The sequence below is a fragment of the Heliangelus exortis genome, chromosome 22, assembly GCF_036169615.1.
Source record: "Heliangelus exortis chromosome 22, bHelExo1.hap1, whole genome shotgun sequence".
NCBI lineage: Eukaryota > Metazoa > Chordata > Aves > Apodiformes > Trochilidae > Heliangelus > Heliangelus exortis.
The window spans coordinates 1601079-1620319 of record NC_092443.1 but is presented as its reverse complement, the minus strand read 5'-3'; the positions used below and the strand labels follow the sequence as shown (position 1 = coordinate 1620319).

At 46.3% G+C, this 19241-nt stretch overlaps 1 protein-coding gene across 17 annotated transcripts in view; it reads right to left on the bottom strand.

The window, feature by feature from the left end:
• The window catches only part of ZNF618 (zinc finger protein 618), a 125848-nt gene that overhangs the window by 22593 nt on the left and 84014 nt on the right, over positions 1-19241 (bottom strand). For 4 of the 17 annotated variants that reach the window (XM_071766376.1, XM_071766380.1, XM_071766389.1 and 1 more), the window contains 7 exons: positions 12893-12982; positions 11513-11548; positions 10693-10770; positions 9600-9689; positions 4454-4642; positions 2924-3007; positions 1771-1824 (listed from right to left, as the gene is read on the bottom strand). In XM_071766376.1, coding sequence (XP_071622477.1) covers positions 1771-1824; positions 2924-3007; positions 4454-4642; positions 9600-9689; positions 10693-10770; positions 11513-11548; positions 12893-12982 — 621 coding nt within the window. The remainder of the gene's footprint in view (positions 1-1770; positions 1825-2923; positions 3008-4453; positions 4643-9599; positions 9690-10692; positions 10771-11512; positions 11549-12892; positions 12983-19241) is intronic. The other 13 variants (XM_071766377.1, XM_071766382.1, XM_071766390.1 and 10 more) reach the window with 8 other exon arrangements.

Sequence of the window (19241 nt, the reverse complement as noted above, 5' to 3'; positions counted from 1 at the left end):
TACTGAGACACAAACCCCACATCCACCCAGAGCAGGTGGTGCAGGGAATGAAGCATTTAACAAGGCCAAACCACACAGCTCTGAGGATGCTCAACTGGCACCTCCATTTACCTCCCAAACCTGGCAACTGCTCCTGACAGCAGCAGGAGTTTGGTGATAAGCAGCAGATGGGAGAGGGGAGGACGGAAGTTTCTGTCCTTCTGTCATTCTCAACCACATTATCACCAGCTGCTTCCCTGCCTGTGTGAAATCTGCTGGCTGGAGCACAAAGCAAGGATAAGCCAACAATGCCAGGATGAGTCCCAAGAGTCCGTATCACACCTTGGGAACACTGAGCCACACGGGGTTTGTCCCACCCACTGAAACACAGCCATGGAAGGAAGGAAAATGGGGGGCAGAGACAGTCAGCTCTTTAAAAAGGAAGTTCCTGAGAGGTCTGCTCAGACACCCAGGCACACAGACACCTGCAGAGCTTTCCATGGCTCTTTAATCATTCCCAGCACCTCCAGTGTGACGTGGTGATGCTCACTCAGGCTGCTGTCAATGGGAACATTTACACTGACTTCTGAGAATAAGAAGAAATAAGAGAAGAAATAGCTTGGTGCAAGAGCTGGAGAAGATCACTGAATGGGACACACAGGAAGCTGCACAAAGACGAAGTCAAGAGGGGAAAGCTGAGGAAGAAAAGAGAATGTGGGATAGACAAGGGAAGAGGGAAAAGGGAAGAAGTTTATACATTCTCATGAACCATTCTGGCCCTGAGAAGCTGCCCAGAATCAGAAAAGAACTGCTTCCAGCCAGAGCCCAACTCCCCTCAAATCAGTCCTGAGCAGCTCACAAGTTCCTCAGGTGTCCTGCGTAAAACAGAAGTTTAGGTGAGCCCCTGGCACCTCTTCTGCAGCCTGTAAGGCCCTGGACCATGCCACTAAAATAAACTGACCATACATGTGGTGCAGACAGAAACACTTCTCTCAATGAAGTACAACAAGCAAATCATAGGAAATTCACTACTCAATTTGTAAAAATTCAGCCTTGTTTTTGTTTCTGCTGTGAGACTTCACTCATGTGCTTTCAATGCCACAGTTCAGATGGAAACAGACTCAGGAGGATGAGTGTAACGTGAGCTGGTACAAAGAGATGGCAGGAGGAATCTGTGAGATGTGTCACAGTAACAGGGGGTCAGGATTTCAGAGCAGTTCAGACAGAACTAAAGTCTTGGACTGTTCAGTACAACCACTCTTTTTGTCTGCTTCTTGTGGTTGGTTCCTGGACCCCTCCCATGCTAGAGGTTCATCTCCCCTCCTGCAGCTCTCTTGGCTTTACAAGGAGCTGTTTGATATGAAGGAAGAGAATTCTGCCACTCCTCTGTCAGCTATTCAGGGCTTGACAGGAATAAAAAAGGAACAATCTAAGGCTGCTGCTTTCAAAAGGCCCCAGAGGAGTCAGGAACCCAAATGGTACACTGGCATTTTAAGACATGCACTTGGAGGCTTTGAAACCCCTCAGATAAACCACTCGTAGTACCCACAGAGGATGAGACATGAGGAGCAGACCTGCTGGGAGGCAAGTGGCCACATTCAGAGCAGCAAGTCAGGCTAGGAGCTCTTGGCAGTCAGTGAACTGCTCTGTTTTGTGTCATTTCTAACAGCCTGGTTGGGCTGACTGCAGCCAGCCTCGGCCAGCCCCTAAGGACTCCAGGCTGCTGCTGCTGCTGCCCAAGTGGAACAGGAGTAAAGAGTAGGAGGGCCTGAAACACAGAGACAAGCTCACCTTGGTTCTGCTTACACCTCTTTTCTTTAGGTTTTTCTGTCCCCGAATGAACAGCTGCAATTGTGGTGAAGGCTTGGATTAGTACAGAATTGTTTCCCAAAACATAACACACAGTATTTTAGTAACAAACAACTTCTGACCCATTCACTCTCACTCACTCTGCTGCTGCATGTGGGTTTTTCAATACCAGTTCATACCTTTTCAACATGGTTCCAGAAAGCACCTTATTTGCTTCAGAGGCAGACAAAAAAACCCCAACAGATGCTGTGTAACCTGCACCAGGAAGAAATCCCCTCCCTTGCCTGTCTGTTCCCACCCACTGACATTGCAAACACCACATGTTTTGGTACCCTGGACTGGGGAATGGATGGAGGCCAGCCTGTTCTGCTGGCATCTTATTTATCTCTGCATCAAGATGCTGAAATAATATTTATCTGGTCTCCCTGTTATTCTCCCTTTAGGGAGCATAAGAGAATGGCAGTGTCCCACTTGAAGGCAGGGGATACACTGGCAGGATAAAAATCTTGTGAAGAACACTCTATAAATGGTGCATCTAAACAAAACTGGTTATGTTTAATTACTACCACTTGGACTTAAAACTCAAAGGCAACTCTAGAAGTGGAGTAAGTTTTAATTCATTCTAGCAAATGTATTTTGATAAATCTACATATTGAGCATGCTGTGAGGAAACTCACGAACAGCTGGACTCAGGTGACAGTGACATGTAAATAAACTGGCACATTTAGCATCACTGTAGTATGCAAACTGCTCTTCTACTCATAGCCCTCAAACTTCTCTTGCTTGTTGAAAAGGGTTTTGCTGCACCAGGGCTTCACTGATGCACAAAGAACCAGTACTGACTGCTTCACCTCCATCCATATTCCCCTTCCTCAACATCTCTGCTCCCCACTGAAAAATCTATGCCAAAGCACCTGGACTTTGGGAGCAGGATCCCTCTATCACCTTTCTTATAGGTTTGGGGTGCCCAGGACCCTGGGCAGGAATGAACAGAGGGCACCCCCCCAGGAAGATGAGCAGCTTGGGAGCTTGTAGAAGGTACCCTGAATGTATAAACAATCACCCATCACACCTGAGTCCTGCTCTGCAGAGGGATGTGGAAAACAAGAGCAGGAGAGAGAGTAAACACACTTACCACTGGAGTTCTGAGAATTGCTGTTTGTTTCTTCAAAGTTGTTTTGAGCTTTGCCTTCCACTCTCCTGCTGAAAGCACTTTCTGCTGGGTGGAGAACAAAAGCAGGAATGGTGACTGGTCAAGGCTGGATGCAGAACCACACAGACAGGAGGCAAGACAAGATGCTCCTGTGCCACATAATTGCATACCCTGAATACAGCAGAAAGGTCAAATACCTCATTTTGGAGGCAAATGGGCCAGATTCATTGAAGGGATAACAGGTAGGTATTTTTCTTGAATGCCTTCTGGCTGAGGTGACCTGGATTGGCTCTTAGGGAGCCCATGAACACCAGTCCTGACTGAACCAGAAGGGTCATGGCTTCCTCCCCTGCAAAAAAACCCAACCCTTATCTTACTCTTCCTTAAGGCAGTAAGTAGCCCCTAAAAGCCCCTGGCCCAGGTGGCCACATCTGCAGATTGAGTCCTCATCACAGAGTGTCACCTACAGAAGCTCTGTGCCAGCTCCCCCTGCACTTCCCAGGCATCTGCACTCCTTTAGGAACACCCTCCCTGAAAGGTTCAGGACTGAGGGGCTGTCTCAGAGCCTACCCAGGATGTCTGGAAAAACCACAGGAAAATCCACGAGTTCAAGATATTTCCAAAATTGAAAATACTGAGTTGCTGAATGGTTATAACACCTCCTGCCTCAAAAGGCATCCTTGTTTGTCTGGAGGGCCACCACAGCCACCTCTGCTGCTTGGTGTCTGCCCATGCCAGACATTTCAGGGGATTCAAACACCAGCTGATTGACCAGTCCTGAACTGAGATGGATTTAAGAGACTGCTTCTCTGCTGCTTGGCTATGTCTCACATAATATTTACTTTTATTTTTCAGTGCTCTTTGTGATGGGGATTTTTTTGTTGTTTTTTTGTTTGTTGTTTTTTTTCCCAATCCTTTCTTTTTCCTAAAGGTTTGATCTTGTGTGCAAGGAAGAAACAGGGACTATGGGAAGATCAACATTCACTTGAGTCTTCTAACACCTCTGCAATGGTTCTGTACCATTAACATGCCCAGCTTATCTCCCCATGGTTCCTGTGGGCAGTGGAGCACTGTGAGAACATCCCTACTCCACTTCTCTTCCTCTGGCATGGGCCTAGCCCTGAATTTATCACCTTGGGGGAAACAAACATTAAATGCCAAACAAAGCTGAAAACCAACCAAATATCCCCATACCTGACAAGCCACTATGCCAATCCTTGTCAGGAAGCTCTCCTCACTTTTGTGACACCAGGATTTGAAACAGGGTCTTTTGTACCTCATGGTTAGCACAATGCTCAAAATAAATCAACTTGTCACTGGAAGAGGTTACAAAACCCTCCTGATGATCTAAATCTTTCCTTTCTTAAGTGCCAAAGCATCTCAAATCCCCTCAGCTGCTGCTGGGACAATCACAAATGGAGCAAACCGAGCCCAGGAAGGGTCCAAAGCCAACCCAGGGCAGGACTGGACATTAAGCAGTTAAGAAAGTTGGTGGTAGAAAGGCAGTGGTACCTGTAATGGCCTTGCTTCCTGAGGATCCAGAATTTGGAGCACGGAACATCTGGGATTGGGAGGCGGGAGGGACAGCAGAAGGGCTGCGGTGCAGGAGCGTGGAACAGCGGTTTATGGAGGCTGGAGGCTTTTTGCTGGACTGGCTCCCCTGGGTCTTCACTGCCACGAAGAGTGGAGATCGAGAGAACTCTGGATATGAACACTCAGAACTAGTGCCTGGACACTCAGTCAGCTCCCAGAGCTGGGAGGGCTGCTTCCCAACAGCTCACGAGTCCCCCGCAGCCACTCGGGATCCTCCGACCCCAGGGAACAATTGTTTTGCCCAGATCCCTGAAATTTTGTAGTTCCCTTCCACACCTTTAATTGCCAGTGGCCAACCCATTCCTCCTCCAGCAGGAATCACCCCGTCCATCCATCCATCCAGGAGTGCTGTTGGATTGCCATAGCCTGGCAGGGTTGTACCTGCAGCTCTGCCCTTCCCTCCTGGGTGTGTAAATTTGATTTTGGCTTTCCAGGTTTCTCCTGGGATGCTGAGAGCTCTGAACAGGGAGAAGCTGTTACATCTTGGTTACCTGAGCCTTGCATAAATCCTACAGATCTCCAGCCACATTCCTTACCTTGCCAACCAAAGAAATGGGGTCTTTGGTAATGGAATTAGGAAGCCAAGTTCCCATCCTGCAAGTCACAAAAGGCCTTTTGGCCACCACCTCCAGACAAGTGCTGGTGACATGTGGAGAAATTCTGAGTGAGACTGATAATGCTCTGTGAATGCATCTACATTTTGGTCTCTGCAATGCACAGTGAGGATCACCAGGAATTTTCAATGCCAAAAGTCAGAAGAAAAACCTCCAGGAGGACAGCTTTTTGTCTAGGCCACAAGAATTTAAAAAAAAATATTACAAAAACAGATAAATAACCTAACAACCACCTTCATTCTGTTGTGGCTTCTCCCATGGAAATTTGGATACATCTCCTGAAGTCCAAGTCCTGCTCCAAACACCTGCCACGAAGAATCACTAAAGGTTCACATGTATTACAGATGAAGCTCTGTACCAGTAATTTCTACAGCTCAGTGATATTTTAGGATGCCTGAAGCTGGACAACACTGGCACATGTTCATCCTGTAGAATGTAAATCAGAAATTATCCACATGGAGCAGTTCCCCAGATTGTCACCACAGCACAACAGCTGAAACAGGGGAGAAAAGTCACCCAGACTGGGACTGGATGCCCACATCCAAAATCCCATGAGACATTACAGACCTGGAATGTGAACTGCTCTCATCTTCCCCATCAGCAGATCCAGGATGACATTCCCTGTAAATATTAGTGTACTTCTGCAGGAGATTCTGCACTAGGTTTCCTTATAGTTTAAGCCAAGATACTTCTCCTCTGCTTGGTCTCTGGTCAGCTGAACAGACAGGAGGCTTCCTTTTGCTTCCTACACTTCCTTTCAGCCTCCATGGATAATCCTCCAGTTGCTGCCAAACTGCCAGCAAAAATGTAGCCAGATATGATAATTTCCTGCTAATGTGTCATCTAGTTTCCCACGAGGCCCATTCCTGCCAATTGCTGATTTAGTCCCTGTCCATACCAAGCTAATTAGCAATCAGTCAGGCATCCAGTGTCAGAAACAAGGAGAAGCACTGCAGAACATTTACTGCTGAGGTTTGAAGAAAAAAATCTCAGTGCTATGCAGACCACCTTAAACAAACACTACATCCTCAAAATCAGACCTCAGAGAGAAGGCTCCTCCACCTGACACTACAATGAGTCAGAATCAGAATTAGAGCCAGCAAGGCAAGCCAGACAACAGAATATTAGTTCTAGCAGTCTGGACCATGCTAATAATTAATTGAAAAAAAAAGAACTTGAAGCCTTTAGTTCATCAGAAGACAATGTCCTCTGAAGACTAAGCAGCACAGGCAGAGACAATCATGTAGCTCCTCTCTTCTGCTCTCAGGGAGTTCCAGAGTCATCAGGCAGGGGATGGGAAGTCAGTGAGGTTGGGGTACAGACCAACAGGACCCACGGCCAGGTACAGGCACATCCACAACTGAGCTGCAGACCAGCAGTGCAGCTCAGGCAGGGACTGATGGCCCAGAGCTGAAGTACAGGCTCTGACCTGGGTGAAGCCCCTGGGTGAGGCTGGTCAGGGTCAGTAAGATTTACCAGTGCCCTCAGGGCTCTGACATCACTTTGGATTTTCACCCTGGAGATGGAGAGCTGCCCCAGTTTTATTGCACACACTTCCATGACCACTGAGCCTGCTCCCCATCTGCAGTTACCAGCAGGGATGCAGTGAGTGCACACTCCTCTGCCTGGACTCACCAGAATAAAACCTTTTCTTGGAGGCTTTTCTTGCTAGTCCCCATCCCAAATGCACCAGTTTTTCTCTGCACTGTGAAGACATCACCTACAAGCAATGACAATAGCCCAGGCACCTGCAAATGTGGTTAAATCAGTCCCACCCTACAGAACAGACTGAGCCTGGAGGAGGACAGCAAGAAATCTCTGAAGCCTCCCCCTGAGCACCTCTGAGCAGAGACATATCTAAAACTGGGACAATGAGTGTGCCTACAATTTACTTTTTTTGGAAACAGCCTTTGACACCTGTCTTAGAGTGAATAGGCTGTAAGAATATATATTTTAAAGAGTAATAGCCCAGTTCTAAATATATGAAAAAGCCCTTATTTTTCCCCAACAAAAAAGAACTTTCCAAGGAGACATTTGGCATTAACGATTCCAGGGAACCCCAGAACAGAGCTCTTTTTTTCAGACAGCACTGACCAAAAATTATGCTTCAAGGTCCTATTGACCTTGCAGCATATAAATCTTTGTTTTAGCCCATTTTCAATAATTTTTTTAACCCATTATCACAGAAAACCAGAAAGACAGGCTCTGGAAAGGAAGCTGCCACTCAAGCAGAGAGACCCAGAGAGCTGAACTGGTAATGCTGAAGTCTTTTCCTGACCCACTCCCCCTATGGCTAATTTTTAGCATTTGCCGTATCATCACAAGGACAAAACCAGGGTAAAGACACAGTGTCAGCTTTCCTTGTCTGCTAGAGCATGAGAAAAGCCTGCTGAGCTTTTCAAAGTCATGTGTTTGTAGCTGCCTGACAGGACCTCTGTCCATAGGATGAGCAGAGTCTGAGCTGCTGGAAGTTGGGTGGATGCACTGTCCAGCCTGCCTGGGGAGCTACCCATGCCCTCTGCTGTGTGCTCATCAGGTAAGTGGTTTGTGGCTGTAAATCATAAATCTTACTGGTCATGGGAACTAGGGAGAGGAAAAAAAAAACAAGGTTAAAAAAAAAAAAAAAGAAAAAGGAAAAAGAAAAGTTTATGGGGAGGGGGTTAAACCTTATGAAATGATTCTCCTGACCTGATCTTAAGTGTTTTCATAGTTAAAGATATTTGCTGAAAGGCCTGGAAACCCATCTGCACATCTCTGGGACTGCTGGTCTAGTCTGTGGCAGCACCAGCTTCTGCTTTCCCAAAGGTTACTGCAGAAATCATGGTGCAATTACAGCTTCAGCCCCAGCACACGAAAGAATGTGACTCCTCCTCCAAAAGTGACTTCTGGAAGTCAAAATTGGCCATCAGGACCCTGGAGCTGCAGATTGCACAGGGAGAAAGGAGGCATCTGTGGGGACTGCTCAGACTGCAGTCAGACCTGCAGGGCCCACGTTAGGCAAATACCTCTCCAGAGAAGAACAGTTGTGGTTTTCTTTTCTGCTGGATAACCTGGACTGGCACCAGCAGCTGCAGCCTGACACTATGGATGGTCAGGAGGGTGGAGAGATGGCCATAGCCATAAAACTCCTGAAATGGGAAGTACTGGGCAGCTGAGGATCTGCTACTGCTGAGCAGATTCAATGCAGAGTCCTTACAGCACCCTATACTAAACTATCCATAAAGGGGTGAGCCAGGGACACCAAAGCCTTGGGGTCTGAGGGCCCATCTTTATTAAGAGATGGACCTACTGATGATCACCACCAACAGCTTTTTGGGGTGCAGGGATGCTAAGGAATAATTGTTATGTGTGCAACCACAAGCACTGGGTCAGTTCCCCTGGGCAGATGGGAGGTAAGATGAATAACTTGGTGCTGATGGCACTGGAGGGATTTTATGCCCTACACCTTCTGACATGGTTCTGCTCCATCTCCATGCTCCAGAGAACCTGCATGGGAGCTGTCAATATCCCACTAAGCCTTGACCCATCTTAAAAGGGACAGTTCCCAATTTATTTCTGGCTATGTCTAAAGCCAAAGCTGCTGTATTATAACTTAAAAACCTAACTGAACCTGAATTTGGTGAGGAAGCAGTGTGTGCTCCCTCTGCTGGCTGCAGACAAGCTGCTAAAAACCTCACCAAGCTTATGAGCTCAGCTCATCCATCCTCATCATCAACCACCATGGACAGACACGGGCAAAGAGGGACCATGCTGGCTCACAGCATTAAAATCACAATAAAGCACAAGGTTATACACTGAAAGAAGTATGGAGTTCCCAGGTAAAGCACTTCTCTGTATACTTTTAAAGCATCCAAAAGCAGCATGTAGCAAGAATTTCTCTGAACTGTTTTACTAAAAGGTCTGCACTGAATAACACTTAATTGCTCATTAAAACCTCCCCTTTGACTGGAGAGTGCAGACTGTAGTGTCCCTCCAGAGTGCAGATCCTAGTGACATGCAGTATGCCTTTTCCTGAGCTCCCTGAAATAAGTATTTTATTGCCTGTGATTTAGTAGCAAGCTGCCAGGGTAATCTACAGGATTTAAAAAATCAGTTTTAACTCACTGTCTGAAATAATTTCTCAGAAACTCATAAGAAAGCTGCTTCTTTCCTAGCATGTATGTTAACTTATTATTTAGTAAGGGAGCCTAAAAATGTTGTGTATCCCATTGTTACGTGCACTTTAGGTACCAGAACCTTCAGTGGAACAAGAAAATAAAGTATCAAACCCCTGAAAGGAGATTCCAGCTCAGTCCTGGTCAGCACTTGCTCTGTGTCCTGCCAGCTGGAATCCCACAGGTCCACTGGGAAGAACCATAGGATTGATGCCCTCTCCTGCAACCCTCATGCTTGCCACCAGCCCCTGTAAATGAGTTTGTATTGAAATAATAAATCTCCAGCAGGATACTCACTGATAGGTGCATGCAGAGCCACATGTTCCTGGTAGGGAGTGTAGTATTTGTACTGCTTGCCACAGAATTCACAGGTGTAATTGCCAGTTTCTGTGGAAATAAAACAAAGACAAAGATCAGAAAGGAGTCCAGCACTCTCACACAACCACTTTTTACACAGAAGGTGCCAACATGAAAAAACCCAGAGTGTATAACTCATGCCTTTGGAACTTCTCTGTCCTGTAATTCACCCATCTTTTACTCTCAGCAAGGACAGTTAAAGTCAAACTCCAGAGTGACAGACCATGTAGAACTGAACAAGTACAGGAGTTTATCCCAAATAAGTGTGTAAGTAAGGGTGCAGGACAAAGGAGAGAAGCCTTTTCTAAAGTCTGCATTACAGATGACACAGTTTTGTCTTCTGGTTACTGACAGCCTGTGATGTGTGAACAACAGGAACAGTTAAACTAGGAAATAAGTTGCCAAGGTCAAGTCTTAATGTTAGAACTTTTATATTGGAACTGTAGATTTCTCCCACAGGAGGAGGTGCTTTCTGCAAGAACTGTGCTGATTCCTCCTTTGGGGATGCTGGTAGTAATGGTGTAGTGTAACAACACACTGACACCTCCTGCCCCTGCCAGCACTGGGAAGTACAGAACAGACAGCAAGCTGCATGCCAAAGGAAAATCCAGGGTTAATCAACTGTTTGCAAAACAGAGAATTCAGATAAATACTTTGGCAAAGTCTGATCCTCTCTCAGCTTGACCCTGCTCTGTTTTATGAACCCATCACAAAGGCAGAGTGAAAGCAAGCACCTTTCTCTTAAGACCCTTAAGACACCTAAAGACCCTCTCCAACCACTGCCAGCTTTTCTCTTAAATTTCTTTTTGCACAACCCTTGATCAGAAAATGATCACAAAGCTGGATTTCTTACAGCCAGGGCTGCTAGAGTTTGGTATCTTTTTTTTGAACCTATCTTTCAGCACCTTCAAGCTCCCAAGACCCCTGTGTCACACAGTGCTCTCCAGTTTTCCTAGAGGCACTCCAGCTAATGCCAGACGTGAAACCCTTGTGCTTTCTCTTTCACATTTGGAAGTGTGTTAACAACTCATACTTGGCCCAATCTTCTGGAACGGCTCTGGCTCCTCCTCCTTCACTTCATCTGCTGCTATGACGGCCTGGTCATAGGGGTCTGCAAGAGAACAGAACCAGCAACAGAGCTGACAACACCCTCAGCTTTTCCTTCTACAGCTGCACGGGCACTGAGGGCTCCTGCACCTGTAATGACACATCGAGCTGGAACAAGATTTCAAGAGAGGAATTATAAACCAAATGACCCCTCTGTCTGACTTGTCCCTGCTTCTCCTCAGGTGCCCTAAGCAGATGTTATTCCCTTCCAGATCAGCAGCATACCTTGTGGATAAATATTGTGTAAAAAAATACAGAGGAAGGCTAAACAAAGGCACTGCAAAGCCTGATACACATTTCCTGATTTGCTTCCAGTGCATCTCCAATCTCATGATGTTACTGCCTGAAAGTGGGCATGGTAATGCAGTGTGCAAGCAAGTCAGCTCACAAATACTGACCAGGGGCTTTCTACCATCTAACAGTACAGCTAGCAACAAATCAGAACCCAACCCATTTTATAAAATAATTTAATTTATGCCTTGAACAGCTCACTAGATCACCAGAGACATGAACCACCAAAAGCCTCATCAATTGTATGTACCACAAAAGCCTGGTACCTACTAGGGCTGGGCATCAACCTACTGGCTGTACGTGGCAGGGGAGGGACAGAGGACACTGCTCTCCTGCTGCCATCTGTGACACAACTCCCTTGACTCTTACAAATGTAGAAATGGACCTGCTGTGCCTGTATTACTCAGTGTTTGAAAAGGTTTGTGAAATAAAGCACATGAAGGATCTCTGCTTACCTGCCCGGTTTTCTGGGGCCCCTTCCACACTAAAAACTAACACAGAATAGAAGAAGGAAGGGAAGAAACAAAACAGAAATTAAATCCTCTTAAATGGCCTTGGTTTCCTCCTGCATTTCACGCACTGCTTCAGCACATTTCAGCCCCACAGAATAAACCAGGCTTGGTGCCCCAGTCCCTCCTCTTCCCAGCAGCATCCACACAGGAACTACTTGAGCATGCCCAGCCCTATTACACACAGATCCTCAAGGCCTTTGTTCCAACACTGACACAGCCCCACGGGAAGTTCAGATCCACGGCTGCCTCCCACTTGTGTTTGCTGAGACACAAGAAGTCCCTCGGAGGAACTGAGACAATCCTTGTCCTTGCAGGTCACAGGAAGAAACCATTTCCAAACCCTGACAGAACCCTAGGCAGAGCTCCCTGCACCACAGCTCTGGAGACAGAAGCAGACACATCCCTCTCACAGGGACTTTCATTTAGTTTTGGTCCCCCAGGACACGAGGGACTGCAAGAAAACCTTGACTGTTCTCAGAGCACATCCTACACGGTTCATTCAAAACCAGCACATTTTTTGGACACGATGTCTTGTGAAAAACAGCCAAGACAGCCCAGTCCCTCAAAATCCTTCTGCTTCCTGAGCAGCCTCTCTCTAAAATTGCCAGGGCTCCCTCCTTGGCCAAGTGAGGAGCAAAACCAATGGACCTGTAGTATCACACACCAGTGAGAGCCTGGAGTATCTGTGGCTCTCAGCTGTGGAGCTTCAGGTGCCCAGGGAGCAAGGGGCAAGTGAAATCTTTTGTTGCTGAATGTTGTTGCTTCTATTTCCCTCAATGTAGGATGCTCCACAGCCCTTCTGCAGGAGGGTGTCTGCTTCTGTCTGTGTGTCACCACCTCTACATCCACAGAGGAAAATCTGGCTGGCAAGGTCCACTGACAACTGCCTCAGTTCACTACCACAGGGATTAACCAGAATGAACCAACATTTGGCAACTCTGAAATGTGGTTTCTCACAGAGGAGAATGTTGGGAACAAATCCTGTGAAGTCAGAAACCAAAAGGCAACAAACTCTTGCCTAGCAATTAGCCAGACTGGCAATTTACCTTGAGGGACTCAAGCTCCAGCACATCTACCCTAACCCTGAACCTTAATTCAGACAGGAGGACTGCAAGGTCCCAGCAGAGGGGTTATTTTGATGCACCCAAAGAGAACCAAGCACAGCAAACCTCTTGCAGCAGCACCCAGGACTGCACCTCTGCTGCCAAAGGTGGGTGCCATGCTGTGCCATGTCCTGCACATCCTGCAGAACCACCCTGGCCCTTCCCTGGAACACACAGCAAAGGTTTCTCATTCCAGTTTGGGTGTCTTAACAGTACTCACCATCCACAGCATGTAGGTCTCTGTGTTCTTGAAAGCAGCTATAATATTTATATTTTTTCCCACAAATGTCACACGTGTACCTAAAATTGTCTGTTGGAAGAAGAAAACAGGTCATGTTAGAGACTCTGAGGTAAAAGGCAAACACTCCAGAGGCTGCTGCTCCATCAGACTCCCCCATGCAGCTACATTGACCCCACATTCTCTGTCCCACCTCCAAGGCTGTGTGCAGATAACCCCTTTCTCCCCATGGGATATAAGATGCTGAGCTGGGATTCCCTGTTCAGGAAGCTCTGCTCTCCAGTGCAGCCTCCAAAAGACCTCAGAGCCATGAAGAAGCAGAGCAGCAGGACCTGCTGAAAACTCCTTTGGAAGTCTGGGGCTACAGCAGCCAAGTGCTGGTCAGGACCTCAACAAAGTGGTGGAACCAAGCACAGAGCCAACAGATGAGCTGTTAGAAGCAAAAGTCCTTAAGTTGCCAACTACACCAGGGACTGGATGTGTCTGCTGCTTCCTGATCACTGTGTCTGAAGTACTGTAAGGGCATGTTGTAAAAAACAAACCCAGAGACAACCAACAATCCAAAGAGGACAGGACAGTGCTCAATGAACACGAGGACTGATAAAGAGTTCGGTTTCATCTCTGTTTGCATCCTAGACCCCTCCCCTCATCCCAGCACCAACAGACCCCGTCCTCCACAGTCCTGTGGGGAAGACAAGACAGATGCAAAAATTCTGAGATTCTTATTGATTAATTTTGGTCTCACTGAAGACAACAAAGTTTTTGCCTCAGCTGTTGTGTCACTGCAACCTGCAGTAGCCAACCACTTAAAAACAAAGTAAAACCCATCAGCTCCTGTAGCCACAAAGGATCCTGAAATTATTGTATTTTCCTTCACAACAGGAACAAGAGTCAGCACCCCTGGCTCCCCAGATGAGCTGCCATTCAGTGAGCTCCCCTGCAGTAGTCCAGTTGCTTGTATTCCTGTATCCATGTGATTAGAAAAGTTAAAGCCTTGTTCTTACTTCTGCACTGCATTCAAACACACCAGAGTATGCACATTAAGTAAGCTTTTATTTTTTACTTCTCAATAATTTTAAAATAAATAAATATTTCAAGCTAGTATGCAGTGGTACAGTCTAATTGCTCACTTGGGTTCACTACTGCAGTCCATCAGCACATGGGGCTTCAACACTAAATGAAGAATCACTTTCCACCCCTTTATTCTGCTTGGCAGAATGACAGTAGAAGCTATGGTGATCTATAAGAGAAAAATGCCAAAGATAAGAGGTGTTAAACAGCTGGGCACTGGAACTTTACTTCTGCTATCAAAAAATATTTGTATCTTAATCAGAGCACAGCAATGGTAAGATAGATCTAAGGAATTTCAAAAAGTCCAGGCTGGATAAGGGAGACAGAGCCCAGGCATATATACCAAGATGAAAAGGATTTGCTGCTTCAGGCAGAGAAGGGCTCAAGGAAGAGGAGAAGGAGGAGAAGCAAAACAGGACTGCAAGAACATTCAAGTGATGAAAGCACTTTTAACTCCATTTCATTATACAATCTTATGCAGTCTCCTTCTGTGGTCACACACCAGCACTGAGGGTTTCAGTCTGCCCTGGATCCATTTTGACAACAAAGAGAATCTAAGGATTGCCAGTGAGTATCTGTATATTTGTTGCAAAAAACCAGTCAATTATTAGCAGAGAAAATCCATAATATGTCATCAGTAATCAGTCTCACATGGCTAGGCAAGAAACCAACCTCCTTCTGGAGGTGAAATGAGCCATGTGTTAGATGAACTCAAGACTTATTTTTTAAAGGAGTACCAAATACCAAACACTTTCAATACCTCCATTTGGAGGAAGGAAAAGTATTATGGCCTTAGTTTGGCAGGAAAGTGCTCAATAAACTGTTAGAAAGGAATAAAATTAAATGCTAAAGGTAAGCCATCAGACAGACTCCAACAGGCACAGGTAGTTGTAGTCTCTGTAACTGTCAGGGTTTAACACTGGCCTGGCAATTAAACCAAATAACAGGTTCTCTCTATTAATCTCTCTCTCCTCCCTGATAAAGAAAGAAGAGAGAATAAGGGAGAGAGACTGATGGGTTGAAAATTAAACTACACAACTTTAATGAAACAGTAATGATAAATAGGAAAAATTACTAAATATATACAAATACACAGGAAAATGGATCCCACGTTCCTCCCCTCTTTTCCCCCAGTAACTCTCACATCACCACAGAGGCTGCAGGGCAGCCCTGGGAAAGTCCAGGCTGGAATCCTGGGGTCAGCAGCAGTTGGGAACTGGAGGCAGAACACACAGATTGAGGCTGGGATGGATCAGGAGCACAGGCAGAGGAAGGGATGGAATCCTCCCAGGATGCTGGGTGAAGGAAGGGAAGCAGGAGAGGCAGGGAGGGCAGGCAGCTGGAAGCTGGAAATCTGGCTTGGCCCTCGTGATCCCTCAAATTTATCCTGAGTATGACGTATATGGGATGGAATCCTCTGTTTGGTCAGTTCTGGCATCTCTCTTGTCCGTTCCTCCCCAAGGGAGGCTGCAGGTGGGACCTCTTTATCCCTTCTGGAGGGTAAAAGTTTTCCTCAGAGCTGAGCAGTGTCCTTGGCTCTGCACACCAGTCTCCAGCAGTAACTCTAAACATCAAGTGTTATCAGTCCTAAAAGCACACACTGTCTGAGAAGCTTGCTGTTAATTTCAGCAAGTGCAACTACTTACAAGAGACTTAGCTAAAAGCAAAAGTACAAGACAGAAAATCACCTTTATCCTGGCCCAAACCAGGACAGTAACTTAGGAAAGGTTGAGGGGATCTCAGTGTCAGCAGTGGTGACCTGGGTACGGTCACTGCCCTCCCTGGGCTGTGCCAGGAAAATGAAAACATGATAAAAAAACCCTTCCAAGAGAAGAGGGTTGTGCTTGTCTTGCTAGGAGTCTGTTTTCCCGAAGGAGGAACGATCTCCAAAGATTACAGTGAAACAACTTGTTTGGAGAAGCAAGCATTTCTTCCAGCTGGTATTGGTACTTATCTCTTCCTCGAGTCTTGAAGGGAGATAGCAGCCAGCAAATGGTGCCAAGTCTCAGAGACGAGGAGGTTCACTCAGAATTCAGAAACTATCAGGAGTTTGCCAATGTGTAGCTAAGTTTTACCCTCTCTGAAACAGGGTCACTCTTCCAGGGCTGCACCCTGGTGCCAGACACCTTCCTCTTGCCCCAATAAAGCTGTTTCTGCTGCCAGACATCAGACACTGTCACTGCTGCTCCCAGCAGCAACAGCTTTTTTAGCAAGATACAGAGCAGAACCAGCCTGTATGCTGCCATTCTTCCTGCTCTGGGTTATAACTGCTCCACTGAGGTAGATTCCAGCTGGGGCAGCACAGCCAGAATGTAATGCAACACAGCTTTCTATGGGATGAGTATAAAGGACTGGGAGTGCTCAGGTGTGCTGGGAAGGCCATAGTGAAGCCCCCACCCCAAAACCCCTGAAGGGACAGCACCATCCATGGCCAAACTAATGCTGGGTAAGAAAGTGCAGTCAGATTCAAGCTCTCTCCTGTCACCAGGGAGGTAGTGCAGCTTCACCAAAACGCAGAAACATCAACAGGCACTATTAGGATTTAAGGAAAAATACAGGGTAAGATTAATTAGCCCACTAGTACAGAGGTTCAGTGCTGCCTCTTATTGGTATTCAGGCAACAGCCCTGCAGAACACAGCCCTGCTGCAAGGTGAGCAGTCCCCGTGTGACACTGCTGCCAAACCTCCCGTTTCAAAATGCTTAAAAGAAATCCATTTAAACCCAAACTCCAGATTCCACCTGCACGCTCCTGAGTCTTTCCTAGGGAAGCGATGATTCTAGATAGAGGTCTAATTCTATCTTTCAGTCAGCCCACATTTAATCTCATGAAATACACACACCAAACACAGCCTCACGACCGGCTGGGAAAATGACAAGTGGGAGCTGTGTGACACAGCAGCTGCTGGGATAGAAAGGACTGACACACTGAGCTGATTTTTCAGTGACCCCAAGAAAGAACTTCATGGGATCTGAAAGCATTTTGACCATTTGCAAGTGCACCTTCAGTAAAGGCAGGGAATGGGCTCCTCCTTTCTGCTGCTCCCAGTGCTGCTCCTGGTTCCTGTCCTGCAGTCTCTGTGCAGCCACCACTCTGCTGCTGAAATCTCTGCCTCAGGGACAATCAGCCAGGTCATCTTTCTTCCCAGATGCAACATTAAGTATGCTAAGATGTTTCTGTTGTGTTGCTTTGAATATTCAGCAGAGAAGAAAGCCCAGATTTCAGTTTGGAGGGCAGAGAAAACATGACCACCAGTGGCAGGGGAAAGAGGCTTCTTTTTCCCCAGGGCACTTGGCCCCCAGCCTCAGTGGATTTTGCTCTGAAGCCCAGGAAGGGAATGACAGCAATCAGGAATTTGATGAAAGGTCAGGACTTCTGTATCACAAACTACAGATCACTTTAACCCACCCTGAACAGCTTCCTGCCTGCACACCTCCATCTACTCCTCATTCAAACTGCTCTTGCAGGGTTCACACCTGTGTTTTACAGCCAAGCAGAGTTGCCAGCAGAATTAAGAGCTGGCAGAGCTCAACTTAAAGGCAAAACTCCTGGAAAAGGGAGCAGGACTGAGCCCAAAGTCAGCAGCAACCCTGTAAGAGGATTAAAGTATCTAGAGTTACATTAGTAAGGATTAAATAATAATAAAACCCAGAAATTTGGAAAGGAAGGAAACCCTCACACACAAAGGTACAAGCCAGCTCCTAAATGGAAGTTAGGAAAAAAACCCTTCCCTGTGGGCAAACTATTCCAGGGTCACTCATTTCATGATCATTTACTTCCTTCCCACAACCATTTGGCCTTTCTCAGGAAAACAGGAGACATCTAGCATGGTGCTTCCTGTGCTTCTCAGAAGGGGGTCCTCAGCCTGCAAACTACCATGCCAAGAAAAAGTTAATTCCAAACCTTCACACAGAGGGGCCAAATCCATTGAAATTCCCAAAACTGGTGAAATACATGAGCTCATCTTCAAGTTGTCAAGGTAAGGAGCCACAGGTCTGTATCTGCTTTCTGACTGAAGCATTTCAGAGCTTATCCCCAGCTCCTGTTGCAGATGGATTCAGCAGCTACAGGACTGATTTCACCTTACAGTATTTTTTAATCTGCTTTCAAGCACATGGCCAGAGAATTCTATGAATTCTGTGATACTTTATCCAACCCATGCATCAGCACAATGGAGATTGAAATGGAGACCAACCAGGGCTGTATGTAATCCCTCCAGGTCTGGAAATCTGATGGCAGAGTAGTAGGAAATTCCATCCAGAGGGGAATATCCTGAATTAATTTCTGAAAGACAAATCCCTTCTTCATAACAGCCTGATGGTCACATAATGTAATTCTTTTCAAAACATTTAGGGGAGAAGATGGTTTGCAACTCAGTGGATGTTGAGAGAGAAAACAGTTCCCAGGGCTTGTCAGGATATTACACATCAATGAATTTCCTTCTCCCACAGTTAAAAGTATGTTAAAGTTGAATCCAAACAGACAGCAATTATCAATTTAATGTGAAAATACAATGGTGTTTAATGATTATCCCCACAATCAGCATTATGAACCAGGATATTCAGACTCCACTACAAAATTCAGACAGAGCAGACAATGTAATTAACACCAGCAGATCTAGTTTCATACTTTTTCATTTTGGTGTCACTTCACAGCAATATTGGATTCCTTTTTATTCAGATTGTAACTACATGTAAGATAAAGAATGTTGAGAAGAGAGATTCAATTTAACAATGAACAGCCTCAACCTTGCATAATTAAAAAAGGTGGGTGTACTTGTGCATACCTAACCTGCTGCTGCAATAAGCTTTATCATTTTGTATCAATAAGGATGCTGAATTTTTTGCCTTCCCCATTCAGCCACACTGGGGAGTTCTACAGAACACACAGTAAAGGCTGTTTTACTGGAACCTCCTTTTGGAATCAAAATGGTTTGGCTGGGAACAGACACGACGTATGCTACGGTAGCACTGGAGCTTTCAGAAAGGAAAGGAAGCCTCATCGGCACTTCTTCCTATGGGTTTCCTTCCTTCTTTTCCTTTCCTTGTCCGGGACACGGGACGGGAAGGGAGTGCAGGAGTCTTTCCCTCTCCTTTTCCGTGGCCTTCCGGGCCGGGACGGGGGGCCGGGACCGTAGGGCCGGGACGGGCCTTTCCTTTCCTTTCCTTCCTTTCCTTTCCTTCTTCCTTTCCTTTCCTTTCCTTTCCTTTCCTTTCCTTTCCTTTCCTTTCCTTTCCTTTCCTTTCCTTTCCTTTCCTTTC